General features: G+C 34.8%; 2 protein-coding genes, 1 long non-coding RNA gene and 1 other non-coding gene across 4 annotated transcripts; 3 read left to right on the plus strand and 1 right to left on the minus strand.

The window, feature by feature from the left end:
- On the plus strand, positions 1 to 406 carry LOC147559401 (uncharacterized). Its single transcript, XM_086661307.1, has one exon. It carries the CDS (start codon positions 1 to 3, stop codon positions 358 to 360), a length of 360 nt encoding a protein of 119 aa, XP_086517433.1. The 3' UTR covers positions 361 to 406.
- Positions 407 to 3,562: 3,156 nt separating this feature from the next.
- Positions 3,563 to 5,895, minus strand: LOC147559402 (uncharacterized). Its single transcript, XR_015233618.1, has 3 exons — positions 5,776 to 5,895; positions 4,433 to 4,501; positions 3,563 to 3,838 (listed from the first exon to the last, which is right to left on the minus strand). It is a non-coding gene; the product is annotated as an uncharacterized LOC147559402 (long non-coding RNA).
- Positions 5,896 to 15,344: 9,449 nt separating this feature from the next.
- TRNAG-CCC (transfer RNA glycine (anticodon CCC)) lies at positions 15,345 to 15,415 on the plus strand. Its single transcript has one exon. It is a non-coding gene; the product is annotated as a tRNA-Gly (tRNA).
- A 6,002-nt stretch (positions 15,416 to 21,417) lies between these two features.
- LOC147559404 (transcription factor MUTE-like) lies at positions 21,418 to 23,003 on the plus strand. The gene is made up of 3 exons (XM_086657812.1): positions 21,418 to 21,613; positions 22,151 to 22,609; positions 22,835 to 23,003. Exons 1-3 carry the CDS (start codon positions 21,518 to 21,520, stop codon positions 22,898 to 22,900), a joined length of 621 nt encoding a protein of 206 aa, XP_086513938.1. The 5' UTR covers positions 21,418 to 21,517; the 3' UTR covers positions 22,901 to 23,003.
- The last annotated feature ends 1,679 nt before the right edge of the window (positions 23,004 to 24,682 follow it).

Below are 24,682 nucleotides of genomic sequence, written 5' to 3' on the forward strand. Positions count from 1 at the left end.
ATGAAGACGATTTCTGGATCTGTCATCTCCTCCAAGAGAATATCTCTCTCTAAAGCTGGATCAGTTTTAAACAGTTTTATTTCCTATGAAAACGGAGCTTCAAACGCCATTTCTGCTTATCTGAGACGAACTTCAGAGTCTTTAAACGATTTAGTTCAGTTTCATGGTGATCTTAGGGTTAGAAAATCCCAAAAAAGTAATCGTCTTGAAACAGTGGATCCAGACCAGAGCATTGAAGAGGGAAAAGGAAGTGATGGAAAGAAGAAGAAGATAAGAAAAGTACAATTAGAAAATGGGGAGTTGATTGATGGAGATGAGAATCAAAGCAGAATGAAGAAGAAGAGGAAACATTATAAGTAGTTCCAAGTAGGTAATTTTTAATTTGACATTGTTGTTCAAAGTTAATATTTTTAGGGTATTTTCCAATGTTTAAATGAGAAAATGTGCCCTTGAATATCTTCATATAGTAAAGAAATTGTGGTTCAATCCTATAATATAATTTTCAATGTTGGCTGATTTCTTTTATTCTTTGTTTTTATAGAGTTGGGGTTATGTTGTTAAACTTGTGAGAGTATCTCCAAACGTGTTTATTTCTTCGTATATAGAAATTTTGAAGCTCCAAAGGTTCCTCTACTTCTTTATAATGCAGAGAATGATAAATAGTGAGCTTTCACATGTGAAGGCTCACTATTCACTTCTTTAGATTATAGAGGTGATGAGACATAATAGATTTTTGGTCCTTGGTTTCCATAAAATTTATACTTGAGTCCTTAATATGTTTTATAAATTGATACTTTTGTCGTATTACTTTTGTATTCTAGTAAACTAATAATACTATTCAATTAATTATATAATTATAAATGGTCATAATTAAAATTTTATTAATAAACATAAAATACGTAACAAAATACAAAATTAGATTATAAATAAGATCATATCGTCTCGTAGAATCTAATCATTTTTCTAAGACGAAGTATCACCCCGTCTTGCCTATAAATGCTCAACCAAAGCATTTTTTAACGCGTAATGACCCTCTTTATCTTTGATTTTTTTTATGTCGAGATAGGAATTGTGGAAAACTTTCAGTGTCTTCTTCTTGGATATCTTCATCCGAGCTAAGTGTTTCATAAATAGGGTCAAAATCCTTTTCATGTTCATCCTCTACGATCATGTTATTCATTATAATGTACGCATTGTAATATCTCTAATATTATATATATTTTTTAATATAATATTTTTATATATAATCTATATTAATTATATTTAATTTATCAAATTTATAAGTAATAAAAATAATAAGTTATAAATTTAAAACTAATAAAATAACAAAGATGTCGATATAGAGACTTGAATAATGTTTTGCGTTTGGAGTGAAACTCTATTTAAGGAGTAAAAATATTGAGATTATGCCAATATAGAGGTTTCACGTTTGGAGATGCTCTGAGAGAGAGGGAACAAATTTGTACAATTCATAATTGTTTGAAATTCATTCTTTCAATCAATTTATGGCTGGTAAAAGGAGTTTGGCATTAGAGTATCTCATGTTGTTTCAATTGGCTTATAATCTGAATGTGAATGGATAGCAATAGATGTTCAAAACCTAGAGAAGCATAATGACTAATTGGATGGCAGCAGCAGATGGAGATGGGTGTGGGTGGTAGATAGAGAGCCCAACCCTTGGAATATGAGAGAAACAATGACAACTGTAAATTTATATATCAATCTGAAATTCTCAATTTTATCCTACCTAATCAGGAACCTATACGAAGCGGCCAACAATCTTGGTTTGAGTGGTAAGAGGTTTAGTCTTCCACCCAGAGATCCTTGATATATACATTCTTTAGCAAGTCGGGCTGAGATATATAGCAAACTACAAACTCTGGTCCTGCTAGACTGTAACAACAATCAAACAACAAGAAAACAAAATGAATGAAGTATTTGGTGTCATTTATTGATCAGGAGAAATATAAACAGAAGTACGGAGAGACCATAGATAGAGGAGGATCTCAGACCTGCTGTCTCTAACAGCAATGAGGATGGTTAATACCAGCTTTCCACTTTACCAAGCTAATTACAGCGACAACCTGATGAGACTGAATACAATAGATTGTCAGTTGCAAGAGTTAAATAGTCGACTTATTGAAAACTCAGTAGAACTACTAGTTCGTAGCTCCACATTAGTTTCTCGTGAAGTTTCCAATTTTTTTAGGATTGATGACTGTGATATGGTAGATAAGTTTTATCCATGAGATTTTGTAGATCATGAGAAGAACTACAACGTAAGAACATATCCAATGTAGTTCAATGTCTTGACTTCAATATTTTGACAACGATCTCTGATTTGTGCCTTAGTGAAGACAAGAAAATTAAACTAGCTGGGCTTATGGTAACTCTTTTTGTTTCTATTCCGACAGTGGAACTATCTTTTTCATCTATGCGCGTAACGAAAACAAGACATCACAACAAAGTAGATGGTAGTTTTCTCTCAAATTCCTTGATTTTGTACATTAAAAAGGAAAATGCCCAGAAATTTAACACAAACTCCATAGATGATTTAGAGGTTTGAATGAGCAACCTGTCAATTTTGATACATTCAAGAGAAAAGCAGGCATGAAATACCCATGTTATATTTTTATTTGTCTTTAATTTTGATGACTTAACTGATATTTATAGGCAATGAAACTAGGTTGCAGAATTTTGAATGAGATTGTTACGTACATTTCTGAACTTAGTTTATGGACGGAATGATTCAACCCCCCAAACAAAATTCTACACTTTCGTTCGTGAGAAAATTGATATATGATGATTTATGGGAAGGCTATACTTTCCCATAAGTGAAGTCTCCTCATTCGACAAGTTTGTAATCTTTCTTTGGCGTACTTCCTAAGCACTGGCCACTAGGTTTATATCTACCGTTTCATTAAGAAAAGAGTTATTTTGTAAAGGGGCAAAGATAAGTACCAGATGATGAGTTTGGGACACGACTTTATAGCTTGGGGCATAGTCTAACATTGACCGTTTGAATTTTACTAACTATCATCATTATATCAAATTTTACTAACTATCATCTTAATGATATAATTAATTACATTAATTCTTGGCATTTCTCTTTAAAATCCCTTTGGGTTAATCAAAACCTAAAAAGAATTATTAAAGGGGCAATTACTGAAACCCCCACCTTTTTATAATGCAGATTACTGAAACCCCCACCTTTCATTTATAATTACAAAAACCCCCCACCTTTTTGAAAATTCTGTTAGATTTAACTTTATAATTTTAAATATTACTTTGTTACCCCTCTTACTAAAACCCCCACCTTTTCATAATAAACTTACTAAAACCCCCACCTTTTCTAATACACTTACTGAAACCCCCACCTTTTCTAAACAGACTTTGCCTCTTACTGAAACCCCCACCTTTTCATTTTATGTCTTTGGTCTACCCGGTTGTCTGACACAAAAAAAATGTAACGATTGGACTCGGGATGACAAAAGCAGGGAGATATACAAAGCTGATTATGGAGTAGCAACGAAAAGTAGTTACATTTAGCTAGAGCTATACATATAAAATCATATATATTTTATAGCATTATATTACCGCAAACATTATTCAACATCTTCATTTACATTATAACTTAAATATTCCAATACAAAGAAACCTTAGATTGAACTGCCAAAAGCTGATAAGATTTAACATCCTCAGATCTTTATAAGACGAAGTTTGTTTAGAGCTTAGAAGTTGCAAGTTTAATGAGATCCTTCCTTAGTATCTTTCCTGATGGATTTTTGGGGATTGCAGAAACAAATGCCACTCTTCTAACCCTCTTGTATGGTGCTACCTGTAAACATAATAATAACATCTCTTCAGATTACATATACAGAGCCCCACGACTTCGTAGTTTTTGTTGTACTTCAAAACTGAAATCTAACTCCAAACTCGACTAGGCCAAAATAAAATTTGAGTTTCGAAATCTAACACGAGCTAGGTCCGGATTAGCTCGAGTCATATTTCAAAATTTTTGGTTTTTGTGCGACTCGAAACAATGTCCAACTCAGGCTAGTTTTGGATCCATTCGTACCAGATGTAAAGTACGTCCAAACTATGAGTTCATGATCTGAAATAATTATTGTATATCAACTGTTGAAGCATTGCATATCAAATTCAGAACTTTAACAAATTTCAGTGAAAATCTATGATTTACCAACACATAATCCAATTCTAATTAATAAAAATGGGTACCCAACTAAACCCTAGTCCTGAAAACTTTTTTGCTAGGTTATATGCCATCACTAATCACATGGAAGCCGGATATTCAAAGAGAGAGAAAGTATTTACTTGATTCCAAGATTAAGAGCTTGATAAAGACAGTGGGTTAGCCAACTAGATTCATACTTCGAGTAACCCTAACTTGATCAAGCACAAGAAGTCTTACCTCTGCTCGGTTTTTGCTCCCAAAATTTAATCCAACTTGCAATCTAAGTTGACGGTAGACAATATGTTCCTGGACAAGTGAACTTTGTCAGAGATAGTACCGTACTATCAACGTCATTTAAAATAAACAATAACATGTAACTAGCACATATAACTCATTCTTCCAAAATCCTATTCATTAACATGTTCTGCTAATAGACCCTCTACGAGATAATAAAAGAACACCATAGCAGATAAATGGAAGTCAAACAGCTTAATAGAGATAATTGGTAAGAACTACCAGTCTCAAGATTCAACAACTTCATGGCATTCAATGAATTAACATATCATTCGTACATTAGTGGATCCATGTGAAGAAGCTAACAGAAAAAATCAGTATTCTGAAAAGAGAGAAAATCCAATCAACATATGAAAGAAAAAATCAGTATTCTGAAAAGAGAGAAAATCCAAAAGACAAAATCTGCATAGCTCATAAGTATGAAACATCCATCTCTCGTCCCTTGATAATATTAGTATATCTAAATGTGTTGGTAGTAATAATCAGGTAGTAATAATCAGGAAGGATCTATTCATCACATCTAAGCTATGGTAATTAATTATGTGCATATCCATTTTATGTCTGACTTTATGACCCTATATACATACTATCCTGATTTCCTGAAAGAAGATACTGATCTTTATGTTAACCAGTTTGGGTACTACATCAATTAAGTTACTAATCTTTATGTTAAAATGTGTAACAATATGTTGAAGAAAATGAGAGACTCAGAGCTATATTAGGAGAATGGAGTACTCGAGCAGCAAAGGTACTACTTCATCAATGAACTTTACTCCATTAACGTTAATTAATAGTTTGACTATTTTCCTTTTCAATAGATGCCTTTCTTATTAAATTTAAAACTAATGTAATCATGGAAATACTTAAAGCTCGAACGATCATTGGAGTCTGAACGAAGTATGTGTTGTAGTCCTATATTCACAACTAGCACGATTCATTATTGTATTAGTATCTGCATTGTCACTGGTAGTATACTTTGTGAACATGCATTTTAATGCATCTTGGGTTTCAAAATTGAACTACTTAAGTAATTAACTAGGGTTTCACATTCAAGCTTGACAAGTCTGAAAATTGAACTACTTAAGTACATAACTAGGGTTTCACATCCTCATATATGAATTAATACCAAATGTTCATTGATTAAACTAGGGTTTCACGTCGTTATTCTGAATTGAAACCAATTCATATTCTAACTATTGGACTTAGGGTTTCAATTTATTTGGGAAGACTTAGGGTTTCAGTTTATTTGGGAAGATAAGCAAAACAATTCTCAGGAATGAACTTACCAAGGTGATAGTTGAAGAGGAGAGTTACCGTCGATTGGCGTCGGTGATTGAAGGGAGAGTTTCCGTCGGTGATAGTCGGTGATTGAAGAGGATAGTTGCTCGGTGATCTCCTAATCCTAAGAGAGATGCTAGAATCACAAAAGATTTTGACAAAAAAAAGTTCCCAGCTGATGTGGCGGTTGTGATTTTCATCTCTCAACGGCCTAGATTTGGTCAAAGTTTGAAACCACACCCGCCACATCAGCTGGGAACCTTTTTTTGTCAAAATCTTTTGTAACTTTATCATTTCCCTAATCCTAAACCCTGGAACTCCCACCTTTGAAACTCGTTTTTTGCTGGGTGGGATGGAGAAGATAGGTGGGTTATTTGCGCCCGCCTTTTTTGTTCGAAGGCGCCCAGTTTTTTTATTTCAGAAAGGTGGGGGCTTGTTTAAACAATGGCCATTTTGATCAATGCACATTACTAACGGCGTGGTGCCGTTCAATCTGACGGAAAATTCAAAAAAGGTGGGGGTTTTTGTAATTATAATTGAAAGGTGGGGGTTTCAGTAATGTGCATATGGAAAAGGTGGGGGTTTCAGTAATTCCCCCATTATTAAACAAACAGTCGAACTATTTTCCGCCTAAACAGAAAGAGGAGGAGAGGAGTTTCATCATCTTCTGCCATTATTTCAGTACTAAAACTATAATACAAGGGGTTTTGTTGGAGTTTCTTTTCTGGATAATATGTATCCCTATAGTTTCTTTGTTTTTCTGTTCTTATAAAATCAAATTTAGGAGTTCTGATTTTCAATTTTCAATTCTTGAGATAACATGATTTTGTTGTGTCTCATTTCTTGTTTTGATTGATTAATTCTAGATGTTTGGATATTACGAATTAACGTTTAATCAATAATTTGTGTTGATTTATAATTTTGTGTGTTGATTCCTCTTTTGATACTTAAGGTTTGTTTAATCAAAAAATAATTTTGTTTGAAAATTTTGAGTTGGTTAACCTATGTAGGTTTATACATAGGGAAGTCTAATTGTAAGAAATCAGTATTTGGGGCATTAAAACTTCAAAAATAAGTAACTCATGTGTGGTATTTGAAACGTCTTCCTAGTTATATCGCGAATCTTTTAGATAAACCTCTTAAAGAATTAGAAGGCCTAGTATACTGCGATGTGTGATTTGATCAAAATATTATTTTACAGATTGGGAATAAGAAACTGTCACCTCCACGCGGCATAGCTCCGTCAGGCTTTCGCCCATTGCGGAAAATTCCCCACTGCTGCCTCCCGTAGGAGTCTGGGCCGTGTCTCAGTCCCAGTGTGGCTGATCATCCTCCCGGACCAGCTACTGATCATCGCCCAACTTATTAGAAACACAAGACAGCCAATCAGAAATGTCACAAAATCCCCCGCTCTTCGGGGATGTCCTCAGCGTCGAGGAACATGTACTAGGATGTATGTGCGACTCGTTTAGATCATGAACTGGAACAAAAGAAAGGAGACAAGGCATTTTACGTCTAAGACAAACAAAATAATTTACTACTGTTACTTTTTGGACGACAAAGTTAGTCAAAGTTAAATCATGTCCCAAACTCAAAAAAATTCAAAATCGTGACCCAAACTAATCAGTCGGTACTTATCTTTGCCCCTTTTACAAAAGGACGCGGCTTTGGGGAATAAAGAAATTCTCCGGGGAATAAATTCTTCAGGGAATCCAAATTTTTTTGAAACTTCTCCGGGGAATAAATTTTTATGGGGAATACAGAATACATTTTTTTAAAAGTTCTCCTCCATCTCATCTGTTCTCTCTTCCACTTCATCTTCTCGACACCTTCAAACATAAAAAAAAACTTTTTTTAAAATTTTTCTCTCTCCTCTCTCTCTAAATTTTCAGTAGTCCATTTGAAGAAATAGAAAAAGGGACAAGCTTGATCTTTCGTCTTTGAATCAGGTACAGATAAAAGTGTTCTTATCTAGTAGTAATATGTCTACTAGGGTTTATCTTCAATCTTTAATATCACTTTCTAGATCTAGGGTTTTCTTTTCAGATGTCTGTTAAGGTTTATTTTGATGATTCAATTCGTTTATAGGTTGATCCGTCTATACACCGTCGATTTAATTACTGAACTTGCAGGAACTCCAAAACCCCAAATTCTAAAATGCCTAGCATAATTGGAAATGGTTCGTCTGAATTATTAGGGTTTGATAAGGAGAAGACTCCCATTAAGAAATCTAAAGAGACTATTACGCCCAAAAATAGGCAATTGAGATCCACAACAATGCAAAAAGATCCAATCTCTAATCAGATGAAGGAAATTTCTCCAACTAAGTGGAAATCGCCTCGTAGATCCATTAGTGATAGTCCCAACAGTATCACGAATGTAAGTTTTGACCTAGGCTCAATTAGTTTTTAATAGTTTATTCATCAATTATCTATTTGCAAAGTACTAAAGTTTGATTAATTATGCAGGAGATTTGCAAGACTTTTGAATCTAAGACAACGGTTTCATCGAAGAAAAACCTCTCCACTCTACTGGAAACACCTAAATGGAATCCTAAAGGTAAACTTAATTTTTTCTATTCAGGAAATGATTGTTTTAGTTTGCTCTTTGTATTGATTGTGAAGTACTCAATCTCAACTGTAAGTAGATTCTAGTTTTTTTTTTACTTCATTTGATTGATTTAGCGTTTCCCCCCTTTCTTCATTTAAGGATCACTTATACCTCGAATTGGACTATAGGAGTAATCAGACAAGCTCGATTGTTCATGAGAACAGACCTTCTCTCTCTAGATCTGTTCTAGCGAGAGAGAAAATAAAAATTATATTTGAAGGTCGCCGGCCGGAAAATTGGCCGGTCGGCGACTTTCGCCGGAGAAGATGATGAGGTGTCGAGAAGATGAAGTGGTAGAGAGAGGTGATGAGATGGAGGAGCCTTTTTATAGCATCTTCTAAAATTAGAAGCCCCTTAGCAATAAAAAGAAACATAAAAAGTCAATCTTATTTGACTAGTTTTAAGAAAAGTCTTTATTCCTCGGAGAATTTTCTTTATTCCCCAAAGCCGCGGCCTTTACAAAATAACTCTTAAGAAAAATATAATCTGTCGAAAATATTGAACCCAAAAGATTTTTTAAATTCCAACAGTACGATTTTTCAGCATTTCTTAAGTTTTATGTTCGGTATCTTTTATCCTTCAAGTTTTAGATTTTTAGTTCGTATTTTTTTAGGTAAGTTGTAGCATAAAAAAACCTAAGACAGCGGTTTGATTAATTATCTATTATAATCTGTCGAGAACAGACCTTCTCTCTCTCTAGATCTGTTCTAGCGAGAGAGAAAATAAAAATTATATTTGAAGGTCGCCGGTCGGAAAATTGGCCGGTCGGCGACTTTCGCCGGAGAAGATGATGAGGTGTCGAGAAGATGAAGTGGTAGAGAGAGGTGATGAGATGGAGGAGCCTTTTTTATAGCATCTTCTAAAATTAGAAGCCCCTTAGCAATAAAAAGAAACATAAAAAGTCAATCTTATTTGACTAGTTTTAAGAAAAGTCTTTATTCCTCGGAGAATTTTCTTTATTCCCCAAAGCCGCGGCCTTTACAAAATAACTCTTAAGAAAAATATAATTAGTCGAAAATATTGAACCCAAAAGATTTTTTAAATTCCAACCGTACGATTTTTCAGCATTTCTTAAGTTTTATGTTCGGTATCTTTTATCCTTCAAGTTTTAGATTTTTAGTTCGTATTTTTTTAGGTAAGTTGTAGCATAAAAAAAATTATCTATTTGCAAAGTACTAAAGTTTGATTAATTATGCAGGAGATTTGCAAGACTTTTGAATCTAAGACTGCGGTTTCATCGAAGAAAAACCTCTCCACTCTACTGGAAACACCTAAATGGAATCCTAAAGGTAAACTTAATTTTTTCTATTCAGGAAATGATTGTTTTAGTTTGCTTTTTGTATTGATTGTGAAGTACTCAATCTCAACTGTAAGTAGATTCTAGTTTTTTTTTTTACTTCATTTGATTGATTTAGCGTTTCCCCCCTTTCTTCATTTAAGGATCACTTATACCTCGAATTGGACTATAGGAGTAATCAGACAAGCTCGATTGTTCATGAGAACAAACCTTCTCTCTCTCTAGATATTTTTTAAAAATAAAATATGAATTCCACCTCATTTCCATCTCCACGTCACCTCTCTCTCTCTCTCTCTCCATCTCACCTCTCTTTCCAACTTACCTCTCTCTCTCTCTCTCCAACTCACCACTCTCTTCTCCGAATTTTCCGACCGACGACCTTCAGACGTAAAAAAAAAACAAAAAACAAAACACTCATCTCTCTCTCTAAACACTCCGGCGAATGGGTTTCCCTTTGTCGGAGATCAAGTCTGTTGAACAGACCTATTCACACATATAGAGAGTAAGATTTCATCTTTAACAAAAAATATATCAGAAAGATTAGATCTCATTATTCTTTTCTTTCAAAAATAACAAACCAATGAAAGTAATAGATCAGATACCATTTAGCATTCAAATATTTGATTCTTTCAGACATGCAATAATCTGATAGTTAGGTTAGCCACCAGAACTGTGTAATTCCGGCAAAGTTCTGTCTAGGGTTTTATTAAATAGAACTTAGATCTGCATGAAACCCTAAGGGGGTTATATTGAATAGAAATCATAATGACAAAACATGAAAGAGAGAAAAAAAAGGTGGCCAATACGCGGACAACCGTTTTTCTTATATGGACAACTATTTTCGGGTCCGATGCGAGTCAACTATGCTTGACTTAGTTGACTTTGATTTAATAAGGGGACAACTCCATAAAGTCTTAAATACTAATAATTAGTAACATATGGACTACTAACAAAAATAATAGTTAAACATTGAAAACCTAAACTGTTTTCTTCTTCATCTTCTTCCTTCTTCTTAGTCTTATTCTTCTTTCTTCACTTCTACTAAAAGTAAACTGTAGTTTATACCATATTTTTTTATCAAATCCTAGATGGATGAAGAAGACAAAATCTCTTCTTAGTCTTATTCTTCTTTCTTCACTTCTACTAAAAGTAAACTGTAGTTTCTACCATTTTCTTTTATCAAACCCTAGATGGATGAAGAAGGCAAAATCCCTCAATCTACACCTGAAGAAGTTTTTCCGGACGTTTCTATAATAGGCATTAATGACATTGATGAGCTAAAACAGAACATAACTTGCGACGAAAATCTGGCAAAATCGGACAATTTTCCAGATTTTCGTAGCAACTTAGCTTCGGTTATGCCATATTTTCGCAGAAAACCGACGAAAATATTGCATAACAGAAGCTAAGTTGCGACGAAAATCTGGCATAATCAGAAAACTTGCCAGATTTTCGTCGCAAGTGATGTTCTGTTATGCCATATTTTTGCACAACCCGAAGTACCAGATTCATCTTCCTCTTCACCATCGTTTTCAGAGTCGGAACCAACAGATCCATCTTCGTCTTCCACATCTTCTCTGATTTTCTCTGCCATCAGTACCATCTTCTTCTTCATGGTTGGTTTTAGAGTTTTAGGGTTCTAACCTTTGTCTTTGGGAAGATTCTACAACAACTCCCTTGCCTTTGTTTGATGTCATAACCACCAATGCTTCTCCAAGGAATTTCTCTCTCTACAAATTTGGGTGATGATGAAGAACAAGTAATAGAAGAAAACTAAACTAACTTAGGGATTATGGAAAAAGAGGGAGGTCATCAAATAATACATCTGATTCCAAGAGGACTTGAGTGAAAATAATAGAGAGTTGTCCCCTTAAAAACTGATGTCCATATAAAAATTTAATTTTTTTGCGTTGTCCACATAAGATAGTTGTCCATATAAGAAAAACGGTTGTCCGCGTATTGGCCACCAAAAAAAAAACAATGAAAGATTTAGGAAGAGAAAATCAATAATGGGTGATGGTGATTACCTTTCTAGATCCTCCTCATGAGAGAGAGAAAACAAGAGTCAATAACCTTCATCGTTACACCAATCTGTACCCCTAAATCCTAAAATAGGTGATTGACTACTACGATTTTATGTTTTGCTCTGTATAATCAAACAAACTCTCAAATGAAATTAAATCGCACAAAATCAAAAGATCTGAAGAAAGAAAACTAATTACCCATTTCTTTATATTTGATGATTGAATCAGTAAAAGCTTAATTTGTTGATGAGATAATTAGGGGGAATGAACCCCCTTCTTCGGAGTGTTTAGAGAGAGAGATGAGTGATTTTGTTTTTGTTTTCTTAATGTTTGAAGGTCGCCGGCCGGAAATTTTCCGGCCGACGACCTTCGTTGGAGAAGAGATAGGTGACTAGGAGAGAGAGATGAGAGAAAAAAAATTGAAGGTCGCCAGCCGGAAAATTTTCCGCCTGGCGACCTTCATCGGAGAAGAGAGTGGTGAGTTGGAGAGAGAGAGAGAGCGGTGACGTGGAGAGAGATGTGTGGTGGAGATGGAAGTGAGGTGCAATTCATGTTTTATTTTTAAATTTATTTAAAAAAAAATTCATAGAAAGGATAGTGAGGCCATATATATCAAAAAAGAGGGTCATATTTGAACTTACAGAAAATAGGGGGCCATGAAGGAAGCTGGTCACAAAGTAGGAGGCCAAATAGGAATTAACTCTATTTTTTTCTTAAAAATAAATTATTTTATTTCTAAGAAAGACTATATTTTAAATTTGGAGAAGGACTTCTAGACAACATTCATATAACAAATTAGTTAAGGTTTTTTGCCATGTCATAACTTAGAGTTATAAATCTAGATCGTTGAATTATCTTTGTAAATCTTGACCTTTCTTTTAAAAAGTCTTGAAGAGATATTATGTTTAAACATCAAAATAAAAACCCACTTCTTATAAATTCTCTAACTGTTTTCTCTTTCATATCTTAAAACTAATAATTCACTCAATTCTTTTTCTCCATCTTCTCTTCCTTCAAACAATCCAATTATATCTCAAAACTCAAAGTAATTACAATTATCATGTATATTACAATTATATCTCAAAACTCAGTGTAATTACAATTACAGAAAGTTCGTGCCCTACGGGCACGGGCTATACTCTAGTTCTTCATTAAAAAAGGATGTTATCCTATTTATCATTTTTCTTTCCTTTTTTGTTATATAGATTTTTCTAGATCTTGTCTGATAAGAAACTTCTGTTGGACTTTATATTATGAGAAATATCCCATTATGGACCATAATTTAATATGCCGTGAATGAATGTAAATTAAAAATCTAAAATTTACCTAAGATTTCAGGTTCTAATTGAATTATTGGAGCAACTCCAACACTAAAAGGTCGCCGACCGAAATTCAAATATTGGGTCTCAACTCTCAAGCCCTCACTCCAACTCGAGATTTTTGGGGTTGAGCCTCGGTCAACCCTTAGTCGACTTTACTTGTAGAGTCTACTGAGGGACTTCCCCACATGACCATTGGGGTTCTAACGATCCTGTGGGGAAGTCCCATGGTCGTTGACTCGGTAGAGTTAAATATAGGGAACCGACCCATAATTTCTAAAAAGAAAAAGATGAATTAAAAAAATCAAAAAAAGATTAAAAGGAGTACAGACGCCTGTTTTACACATACACAAGACTACACTTGTTTTTCGTACACCCTCTTGAATTGAAGTTGAACACCTTGGTTTAATTTTGGTTGAGAAAGTGATTTTTAGGCCTAAGTCAAGAGAATCATGACCCTTAACTAATTAATCATGAACTTTGCATGTTTTCTTGGCCATCAACTACTCTATAAGTTGAGCCAAGTTTTAGGATACTTATCTTTGAATAAAGTGAATCACATTAGAACAATATAGAAAAATGATTACATGAGATATTGGAGGAAACTAAAATCATATTTAACAAACTAAAATCATATTTAACAAACTAAAATTGTGGAATTACAAAAGTAAATTAACATCTTTGGTATGCATTTACTTTTATTTTTATTTTCTAGTCTAAGTAACTCAAACGGAAGTAGATGTACAATAACTAACATCTTTGGTATATAAATACTTTTACTTTTACTTTTATTTTCTAATCTTTGAGTAACTCAAATTGAAGTAGGTATACAATAACTAACATCTATTTCAAGTTTGGATACGTGGCAAATATTTTTTGAATCTTTGTAGTCGAAACCCACGAATAAACTAGTCTTGGTTTGAACTTTACACACACTTTTGATTTGAGATTCATTTAACATTAAATGAGTAGAAACAAGGGAAGAAGTGAAAAAGAAATCGAGCAAAAATTAAAATTTATATCAAGTCAAATTTGAGCTGCATGTAAAGTTGGAGTCAAATTTGCATAAAAAAATTGGAAGTAGAACGTAAAATAGAAGGAAAATCTGTTGTTTGGACTTCTTTTCTTATATTTGACCTGTTGTGTGAACCCTAAACAATTTACCATTCCATAATCAATATTGTAGTTTGAACCTCTTAGTTTACAAGCTTGTTGCATCATAAATGGTCTCAAATTATTTTGTGTTTTTGTTCAATAAATAATCTGCAGGAACAACACTAAATTCTTGATCATCATGTTCATTAGATGAATGAAATGTAATTCAGACAACATCTTCAAATGATGTTCTCTTGGAGCTTGTTGAAATTGATAATGGACTTCGTAATAATAGCAAGAAGAAGCGAAATGATAAAATATCAAGAAGAAGCGAAATGATAAAATACCCATATTCATCAATTGGGAAATAAAAAATCACGACCTTCATTCTCTTATTATACTAGGAATGGACAATCAATGTATGGTTTACCTTTGGTATTTGCTTATAGTGTTTTTTCGGGTCATTGTTTGATTAGAAAAATGTCTACTAGTTGAATTTGTTTATTAATATAAATATAATTTGCAAAGTTGGTTAGTCCTTTTTGTTAATTATTTTCCAAGTCATATCGAGTTGGGATATGTTGTTGAAGTTGTTATACACCAAACTTCTACAATTCTTTTTTTTGGTTGAGAGAACATCTATAATTCATACTTGTTTAAAATTCATTCATTCAATCTATGAGCAAAACCTCATCCTATATATGTGGAATAATAAGTGTTCAAAAACAAGAGAAACATAGTTACTACTTACTAATTCTCAGTTGTATTTGATTTCATTTATTGATCAAGAGAAATACAAACTACAAACTTGGATCTCTACCTATTAAAATGCTCACTTTCTCATTGTCATTCTCTTGAAGACACTTGGTAGATTCATCATGTTCTCAAAATGTGCTTCCTTAACTTATTGGTTTTAGCTCTAGAAAGTATTTCATTCAAGAAACTTTTTTTTAGGAACTCATTAAAATATCAATAAATGGGCATTGCCATAGAAATTTCTCAAATTAATTTATGAATAAAATGGTTCAACCTCCCTCAAAAAAAACTTTGGGAAAACTATAATTTATAGTCAGTGAACTCTCCTTGTTTCAGCGATTTTGTAATTTTTCTTTTTCATGCTTCCAATGGGTTAATGGATTATCTTTTCACAAAGAAAAAGACAATATCTAGAAAGTATTGTTTAAATCTCTGTCTATCTTTCAGCATACCATGTTCTAAACACCAACAATGAAGCGCATCTGGTGTAGTGGTATCATAGTACCCTCCCACGGTACTGACCAGGGTTCGATTCCCTGGATGCGCATTTTTCCATTTCCTTCTTTTTTTTTTTGCTTTGTTTTCATATCCCTTCTGTTCTTCTCCTTCTTCATTCTTCCACCTGGAAAAACCTAGAAAAATATAATCAAATTTAGGTTAAAGAGGAAAACTTGTTGGGAACTCAATGAGATTTGGAACAAAATTCTTTTTCACTTTAAAACTTGGACTTCTACTGCTCAATTTTATCAAATCTAAGCTCAAATCATCCTTCATAATCTCCACCCTAACTCCACCAAATTTATCTCATATTGGAGCTAGTTATAATGTTTCATGCGAAATTATTTGGTTCTCCACCAAATTTATCTCATCTTCGTGTTTTTGAATGTTTGTGTTACGTTAAAGTACTCACATCCACTAAGACTAAGCTTGGCTCTCGGGGTTTTTTCGGCATATTCTTTTGGGTTTTTGGTATAGGAAGAGCACTATTTAGTAAAGGCAGTGCGTTAGAAAGGTCAATTTATGTATTTTCTCTTCCTTTACCAAATTAGTTTAAGGAGGGCGTTATAAGGATCATTTAATAAATAGTGCCAAAATAGAAGGACTTAGATAAAAATTAATAACAAATCTAATATTTTATTCACTTGTAGTTTCTCTCACATAAACAACCAAAACCCTAATATCGTCACTACTATCAACATCACCATTAGTATTAAAAAACTTGCAAAGTTTACCATCACTATAGTCTTAGTTTTGAGTTTTTAATGGTGCCTCAAGATCTCATGGATGAGGAACCACCGTTAATGAAGGAGACAACCTACATTAAGAAATAAGATTCCTTTGACTTAAACGTAGACATCGACTTAAACGAAACCATCGACTTAAACAAGGACATCAACTTAAACGAAGTTATCGACTTAAACAAAGACATTTATAATGAAGATAATATGTCTCATGTAAAGAAATATCATTTTCTTGTCTTTCTCTATGGTTGAACAAACGTTTTAGGGTTTTAGGTCGTTTTTTTCGTAAAGAATTTTCGGTTGGATCGACGGAAAAAAACAACAAATTTCGGTCATAACGGCTGAAAAAGATGACAAATTTCGGTTGGGTCGATTGAAAAAGATAACGAATTTCGGCCGGTTCCGCTGAAAATAGTAATAAATTTCGGCTGAGGTGGCTGAAATTAGTTTGTTTTTTCAACCGGTTTGGCCGAATTTTTTACAATTTTTAGTTGGTATTCATGAATTTTTATTTATGCTAAGCGAAATTTCTTTTATGTAAATGTCGATTATATATTTTACGAGTTACATCCTTGTTTGTATTCTTCGTTGCAATATTGATACTGGAAATCTCCGAAAGTTACTTTAATGAGTGTTAAAACCCTAAAAATCTATGGGAAATCAAGCAATATCAAGAATTACAAACTCTCTATGGAGATGGGTGTTGTGTTAGTCATCTAGGGTTTAGGTTTCTATCTCTGTATCTCTCTTTTTGATAGAATCAAACAGATTTAGGGCTTTTCAGGATGTTCATCTCTCTTCTCTCTCTTTGATTTGATCGAAGGTTTTAGGTCGAGCAGGATTCTCTCTTATCTCTCGAAAGCTTTTAGTCGAACATGAGGATACTCTCTTCTCTCTCTTTTGGTCCAAAATAGTTTGATGGGAGGGACCAAAGTATAAATTTGGGAAATTTAAAAAAAAAATGTTTATCCCTCCCTATTCTAAAAAGGGTGCTCTCCCTATCTAATGCTCTGCCTTTGCTAAAAAATGCTCTTCCTATACCAAAACCCTTCTTTTGTTATCCTCACGGTCAAAAGGGGTACAAGGTTCTTAATCTCTCTACCATTGTATCATCACTTCCCGTGATGTTGTATTCAAAGAGGATACTTTTCCAATGGCCAGCCTACATTCTAGCTTACCGACCAATAGTGCACCCTTTCTGTTTCTCTCTATCTCGGATGATGGATCGTTTGATTTCTGGCGTCCCACCGATAATGACGTTGACCGTCTACCTTCTCCGTCACCGCGTACCACTGCTGCTCCGACAGAGAGCTTCTTATCTCTGATTATCCTTCTCGATCAGTCACCTACAGTTCTCGGTGATGTTCTTCCAAGCACCCATGGGCTTCGGCCTGGTGGTGCCCTTAGTAAACCCGACGATACTCACTGTTTGTCGGATTTTGCAGGCACCTCGGTTTTGCCATACCCGGTTTCCCTCCACCGAGTGGCAAGGTCGACCGATCTGAAACCGTGTTCCTCTTAAATCTCTCAGACTATATTTGTTCTTCTTCCTCTAAATCAGACATCAAATTTCTGTTTTGTGATTATATCTCTTTAGACCGGTTTTCTCCGTCTCATAAATTGTTTATTGGTTTGGTTCTCTCTAATATTGAACCCTCCTCCTTCACTAAAGCCATGGAATCTTCGCATTACCGCGATGCCATGGTTTCTGAGATCAAAGCTATAGAATCTAATAACACATGGTCCCTAGTCCCTTTGCCGACGGGTAAGCACCCTATTGGATGCAAATGGGTTTACAAAATTAAGTATTGTTCGGACGGTATGATCGAACAGTATAAAGTCCGCCTTATTGTTAAGGGGTACACCCATGTCGAAGGGCTTGATTACCATGACACTTTTGCCCTCGTTGCAAAGTTAGTCATTGTCTGTGTTCTCCTGGCACTTGCCTCCATTAAAGGTTGGTCCCTTCACCAACTGGATGTAAATAACATTTTTCTTCAAGGCGATCTAGGTGAGGAAGTTTTTATGAAGCCACCTCCGGATTTTTCACGAAAGGGGGAGCCACTTGTTTGTCGTTTTAACAAATCCCTCTATGGTCTGAAGCAGGCCTCTCCTTCAATTTTACTTCAGCATGGATTTGTTCAGTCTCTTGCTGACTACTCCCAATTCACATGTCCTTCTAAGAATGTGGCTCTCTACGTTCTTGTCTACGTAGATGATATTATCATCACTGGTACCTATGACTCGGATATCTCCCATTTAAAGTCTTTTCTTCACAAGATTTCTCCCTCAAGGACCTTGGTCGTCTACAATATATTTTGGGTATTGAAGTCTCTCGTTCTTCTCAAGAATTTTTTCTATGTCAATGCAAATACACTCTTGACATTATCACTGATTCTGGCCTCATTGGCTCAAAACTTTCTCCATTTCCTATGGAACAAAAATTGAATCTTCACGATTCCATTAAGAATATTCTTCCAGATCCCTCTGTTTACCGTCGTCTAATCGTCTGTCTTTTATATCTTACAGTTACTCGACCTGACATCACCATTTTTAGTTAACTATCTAAGTCAATTTCTGCAATCACCGAGATCTTCTCACCTCGACGTTGTTCTTAGAGTCCTTCGTTATCTCAAAGGCTCCCTTAATAATGGGCTTCTTCTCTCTGTAACAAGCCCAACAGTTTTTGATATTCCGTTTGGGCCGATTGTCCGTCCTCTCGTCAATCGACTACGTGTTATATCACTTTCCTGGTCTCCAACCCACTTTCTTGAAAATCCAAAAAACTGACCAACGTCGCTCGTTCTTCTGCTGAAGCTGGGTACAGAGCTTTGGTTACACTCACTTGTGAACTCCAATGGCTTCAATATCTTCTTAAAGACCTTGGCGTTCCTCATCTTTCTCCAATGGTGGTTGACTGTGACAATCGTGTCGCACTCCACATTGCTGATGATCCGGTGTTCCATAAGCGGACCAAACATATTGAGATTGTCTGTCACCTAGTTCGTGAGAAGATTATAACCAAGTTAATTGCGCACCGCTTTATGCCTACCAACGAACAACTTGCTGATATATTCACCAGACCACTTGCCGCTTTCCACTTCCCTCTCCAACTTGAGGGGGGGGGGGGGGGGGGGGAGGGGGGTAATAGAGGTCATGGACCCGACCCGTTAGGTTTCGACCATCTATCCTGATGCACACGAGAAGGGCCCCATGCAAACTGACTACACAAGAGTCCTCCCACATCCAGACTCAAGGGCCAAAGAGACAATCTTCAACAACTTGTATAGCTTATCTAATTGTTTTGTATTCCCACTAGGTTTCATCCTCTTGTACATCTATATATACCCATCGTGTATAACTTAATCAATACAACAAAGAGTTAATTGTATCTCTCTCTATATCCCAATCCATCTAGCTCTCAGTTTCACAATCAATCTCCTAGAACATTCAAGTTCTAGGATTTCACAGTATATGAAGTTGGGTTCATATAAGTCTAATTAACTTAATCATCTGACTTAGTTATTAGAGTTAAAATCATTAATATCTATCCAAGTCCAACCTAATTTCTGAAATAGTATTGGAGAACAAGTGAACAACCACCTATTAAGACCTTGACGCAGCGGAAAAACTGATAAAAGCCTTAGAACTCCGTCTTTATATAGACCTAGGGTTTCCTAATCTTGGTCAAACTCCAATAGAAACTCCTAAAAGTTAAATACTAGAATAGTAGTAATCCTAAACTGAAAACAATTACCAAAAATAGAAAAAAAACTAGTAAAAGTCCGTTTTGAGGCCCTAAATGATGGAATTTGCCCCTCAAAGTGGGTCCTGTGTGGCAAAGCCACCATCAATGACCGGAACGCTATTTCGCACAATCCCTCAAAATTTCGTCCAATTCCGACACTCGTAGCTTCGATTTTGGCCGTTTTAGTCTGTCACCCTTGTATTTGGCCGCTTCTATTTCATCCATATATTTCTCGGCCAATTCCTCTACATCAGACCTAATCAAAAGTTCAATTTCATATAGAAAAGTATATATGAAAGAGCATGACAATGAACGTATCAATTCAACAAAAAGAAAATGAACATATCAATGACATCAGACATTGTCCTTTATCAATGGCAAGTATGAAGTGTAATTTGGTGGGTATCACCGAATAAAGTAACTTTTTTTTCTTTTGTTGAACTCGGAATAAAGTAACTTGCTGGAAGAAACTAAAAGAAGCAGTAGCTTACTAGCTTTATGAACCCCTAACACATGAATTCAGAATTGCTTCCTTGGCTTAAAAGGCCAATTTTTTCAAAACTTTGCCAAATGTTAGAAGATTAAATTTAAATAATAAATAATTTTAAATACTAATCAACAAAGTAAAAAAAAAAAGTTCCAATACCAAATGTTAGAAGATTAAATTTAAATAGATAATCGGGACGGTTCTTTCCCTACCAATTTATTTATGGGACAAATTTGGGGAGATGGTGACCCGGCCTTAATCCATCACGACCCATTCATTTAAGTTGCGGGAGACAGATTCAGGGAGGGAGATGGTTACCTATAATCTATCCAGATCTATTTCTCTACGAGTAATATTAAAGGAAAATAGAAGTATGCCCGACCATTCTCCCGGATGAATTCCGACCGGGTGAGGTGGTCGGGCTAGATTTAGAGAGAGAAAGATGGGATTCACCCGGGAGAGTGGCCGGGCATTCTATCACGGTTAAATATTAAAAGAGGCAACAAACCAAAACTTACTCCAGACATACACGAAATCAGCAGTCATCATTGTCAAGTCAACTCACTTTCTTCTCTTAATGGATTTTTTCACTTTCAATGGACGGTCTATTCATACTAGATTTGTGGTAGGTCTATTTTTGTTAACTCTTCTATCATTTTAATTTGTTTTTTTGTCGAACAAGTCTGAAGAGATGTTGACCTGTCCCGGGTTCGTCCTCTTTACATTCTCAAATGAAGGTAGTGAATAAAGATGTGCGAGAGAGGGAAAGTGGCTTCTATAGATAGGGGTTAAACATCTCACGCAGCTAAGGCAGCTAAAGTCTAAAGAAAGGAGCAGAAAATAAGCGTGAAATGTAGTAAGTAATATTATTATTACAACTCCCTCAGAGTTGAAGCTAAAGGAGCCAAAGGCATGCACATAAAACTGTCACGAGACTGAGACACAAAGCATTTATTGACATGACTCAACCTAGAATTCTTGTAGAGAAAGAGATATATTCTGGCTTGGTGGGAGGGAGTTGGTGGATCATGAAGGAGAACTATATATATGGTACTACTACATAATACTAACTCATCATCATGTGTGAGTGTGCGATCATATGTATATATAAATCATATGTGCGTAAAGAGAGAGTAGTAAGAACATAGAGAGAGAGAGAGAGAGTAAAGGGAGATGGCACATATAGCAGTGGAGAGGAATAGAAGGAAGTTGATGAATGAGCATCTTAAGGTTCTAAGATCCTTGACACCATGTTTCTATGTCAAACGAGTATGTCTACCCACCAACCACATACTTTTAATCCCATTATTAATTTCGGCCAGCCTCCAAAGAGAAAAGAGAAATTTCATCCTATCTCTCCATTTGGTCTCTCGCCCAGCCCTCCACTTGTTGTGGCGACATATCACTTGAGCGTGAAACAAATGGAGAGAGAATACTAAGAATATATGCTCAAGTGATATGTTGCCACATTAGGCGGAGGAGGTACTTAATGGAGGGATGAATAGAAAATTTGAAGAGAAAAAAAGTGAAGTCTAATAAACTAGTTATCACCCCACAATCTCAGTCATCTAAATATTTTGGTGCCATGATATTATTTTTAATTCAATTTAAAGGCTTAAGGCAAATATTGATCAATGAACATAAGCTAGAATATCACAAAAAATGTATATACATACACATGTAAACCCTAGTTTAATATGGGGTTCAATTATTGGCGTCCCGAGATAACAGATCTAGCTAAACTCTTTTTTAATCTAATTATGTCTTTTTTGTGTTCTTGCATGTGGTGGTGGTTTATGTGTGCAGGGAGATCAAGCATCAATTGTAGGAGGAGTAGTAGAATTTATCAAGGAATTGCACCAAATTCTTGACTCATTGGAATCTAAGAAGAGAAGGAAAAGCTTAAGCTTGAGCCCTAGCCCTAGAACTCCAAGGACAACATTACTGCATGAGCTAAGTACTGCAACACCTCCTCCTCCTCCATCCTTACCATCTCATGATAATCCAAATAACAATTTTGGGTTTGAAAATAATACTAATAACATTAGTAATGTTCAAGAACTTGGGGCATGTTGCAACTCTTCAGTTGCAGATGTTGAAGCAAAACTAATATCGGGTTCTAAAGTCGTTCTTCGAACAATTTCAAAGCGAATTCCTGGCCAAATAGTGAAGTTAATTGAGACTTTGGAGAAACTATCGTTCGAAATACTTCATCTCAATATTAGTAGCATGGAAGATACTGTTCTATACTCCTTTGTGATTAAGGTAAGTAGAAATTATTCATCATCTCAATCCATTATTATAGCTAGTAATCTATTATCTATATAAACGGAAAACCAAAAAGTATACATAAATTTTACTTCGTTCAACCTCAAATATCAAATGAACAAAATATATTATTTTTCGAGTATATTTCAATAGTAATAATAGATAATATTATATGTGTATAGACTATTGATTATTGAACTAATGTCATGTGTATTTTAACAGATTGGACTTGAATGCAATCTTAGCGTGGAGGAGTTGGCTGTTGAAGTCCAACACGCCTTCTTTTAGTTTTTCTTTTTTTTTTGTTGCAAGTACCTAATTTTGGTTGGTTATTTGTATTTCTCACTAAAAAAGAAAGATGGTTATTTGTAGGCTCGACTCATTTCATCTTTTGTGGGTGTTGTAGCACATCTTTTTATATGCATGACATATTAGAATAAAGTTTGGAAGAGGCATTTTATCAAATTTACCTAATGGGTCAAGGTAATACAGAGTGATCATAATTTATTTTTGATATTACATTGAGCACATCGTACATGAATCAAATGTATACATCGAAAAAAAATCAAACTACTATCACATATATAATTGAGTCAAAATTTTTATGAACTTAGCATTTCCCATTATCTATTACATTACAACTTTGTTTAGTGCCTATAATTAAGATTTAAGTGGGCTAAATCCTGAGAATAAATTACTTTCGCAGCACCTTAAACATTCAAAGGCTTAATTTGAACTTTTGTGGAGCAAACCTTCCATTTCAGAAGGGAACTTCTGTTGGCAATTTGAACCATTGCCTTGGTTCAACCATTGCCTTGGTTGAATTAAAATTAGGAGAGACACCTCCCGAGGATTATGTCTCTCCATGTAGTCACCATCATCTATATATACATAGTCAGATTTCATGGTAGAGATAGAAAAAATCAATTAGTTTTCTGAGTTTAGAGTTTGCATTAGAAGTCTAAGAAGTTCAAAGAGTTCTCTACTTATTTGGTTCGAAGTTTCTTGAAGAACGAAGTGTTGCGCTTGAAGGCAAGACTGTTTTATCTTGGGAGACGATTCGTCTATACAACCCGGCTTAGCACCATTGCGGGACGAATAACGTCTTAAGGAGAGAGTATCAAATACTCGACTCGGTCATAAAACTATTACTTGTTAGTTTACTTACTTGATTATATAATTTGTCGAGCGGAATCATTATCGAATTGTGTATTCGAGAAGGACAATTAAACTAATTAGTCCAACAACTTCTCACCCAAGGAGGCGAGAAGCTACAAATTCCACAATAGAGGAATGCAAGCCATGTACCAAATGCTCATTCACCAGAATAATCATAATTGAATGTTACTACAAGTTGATATAAATATATTAGTGTAGGTTTTATATTTATTTTTTTGATTAAACTATAATTTCATTCGTAAGTGATAGCAATCCCAAGATTACATGGTAGATAATTCATATTGCTCTGAGAACTTCATGAGAGTTACATAAGTAAAGTTCACAGAACTTTCGAATGTGAAGTGTCTCATGAAGGGAAAAGAATTGACAAGACACAGACTAAAAAAACCACAAAGGTCGAAAAAGGAGATCCTTAAGATCGAGAATGAAAAGACCCTAAAGGTCACAAATTAAAGACCATAAAGGTCGACAATAATAAAATTACATCAATAATATTACTCTAATAAAAGTGAAATGTTGATAGTTCTTTTCTCTTGTGTTGTAAATTCATCTTCAATCTTCTTGAGAGGTTCATCGTAGAAATCGGCAACAGTGACTCTTCTTTTCTCACTAACATCTATATCCATACTTCCATTCCATAAACATTTAAAATCACCAAAAAGTTGATTATATCCTTCATCGAATTTAAATGTTGTAAGGCGATCCATGTTCGAGAGAGAAGAACAAGAAGAAGATGAAGAATTGAAGATGAGAGAATTGGCGATCTAATTGGTGATAACGATATTTCTTTAGAGTTAAGAGAGAGATAGAGAGAGAAAACTGTGTAGTATGGGTTTAGATTCAATTGTTTCTCTCTCTAAAACCTACACTCCAAGATCTGTAAAAGTAGTT

The sequence above is a fragment of the Eschscholzia californica genome, unplaced genomic scaffold (genome assembly GCF_041429995.1).
Source record: "Eschscholzia californica isolate CP2 unplaced genomic scaffold, dmEscCali1.0.p SCAF_2, whole genome shotgun sequence".
In the NCBI taxonomy this organism is placed as follows: domain Eukaryota; kingdom Viridiplantae; phylum Streptophyta; class Magnoliopsida; order Ranunculales; family Papaveraceae; genus Eschscholzia; species Eschscholzia californica.

Coding starts and splice junctions, on each gene's coding strand:
- LOC147559401 (XM_086661307.1), top strand. CDS start 1: ATGAAGACGATTTCTGGATCTGTCATCTCCTCCAAGAGAATATCTCTC.
- LOC147559404 (XM_086657812.1), top strand. CDS start 21,518: ATGGCACATATAGCAGTGGAGAGGAATAGAAGGAAGTTGATGAATGAG. Junction 21,614..22,150: donor CATGTTTCTATGTCAAACGA/GTATGTCTACCC, acceptor TTATGTGTGCAG/GGAGATCAAGCATCAATTGT. Junction 22,610..22,834: donor TATACTCCTTTGTGATTAAG/GTAAGTAGAAAT, acceptor GTATTTTAACAG/ATTGGACTTGAATGCAATCT.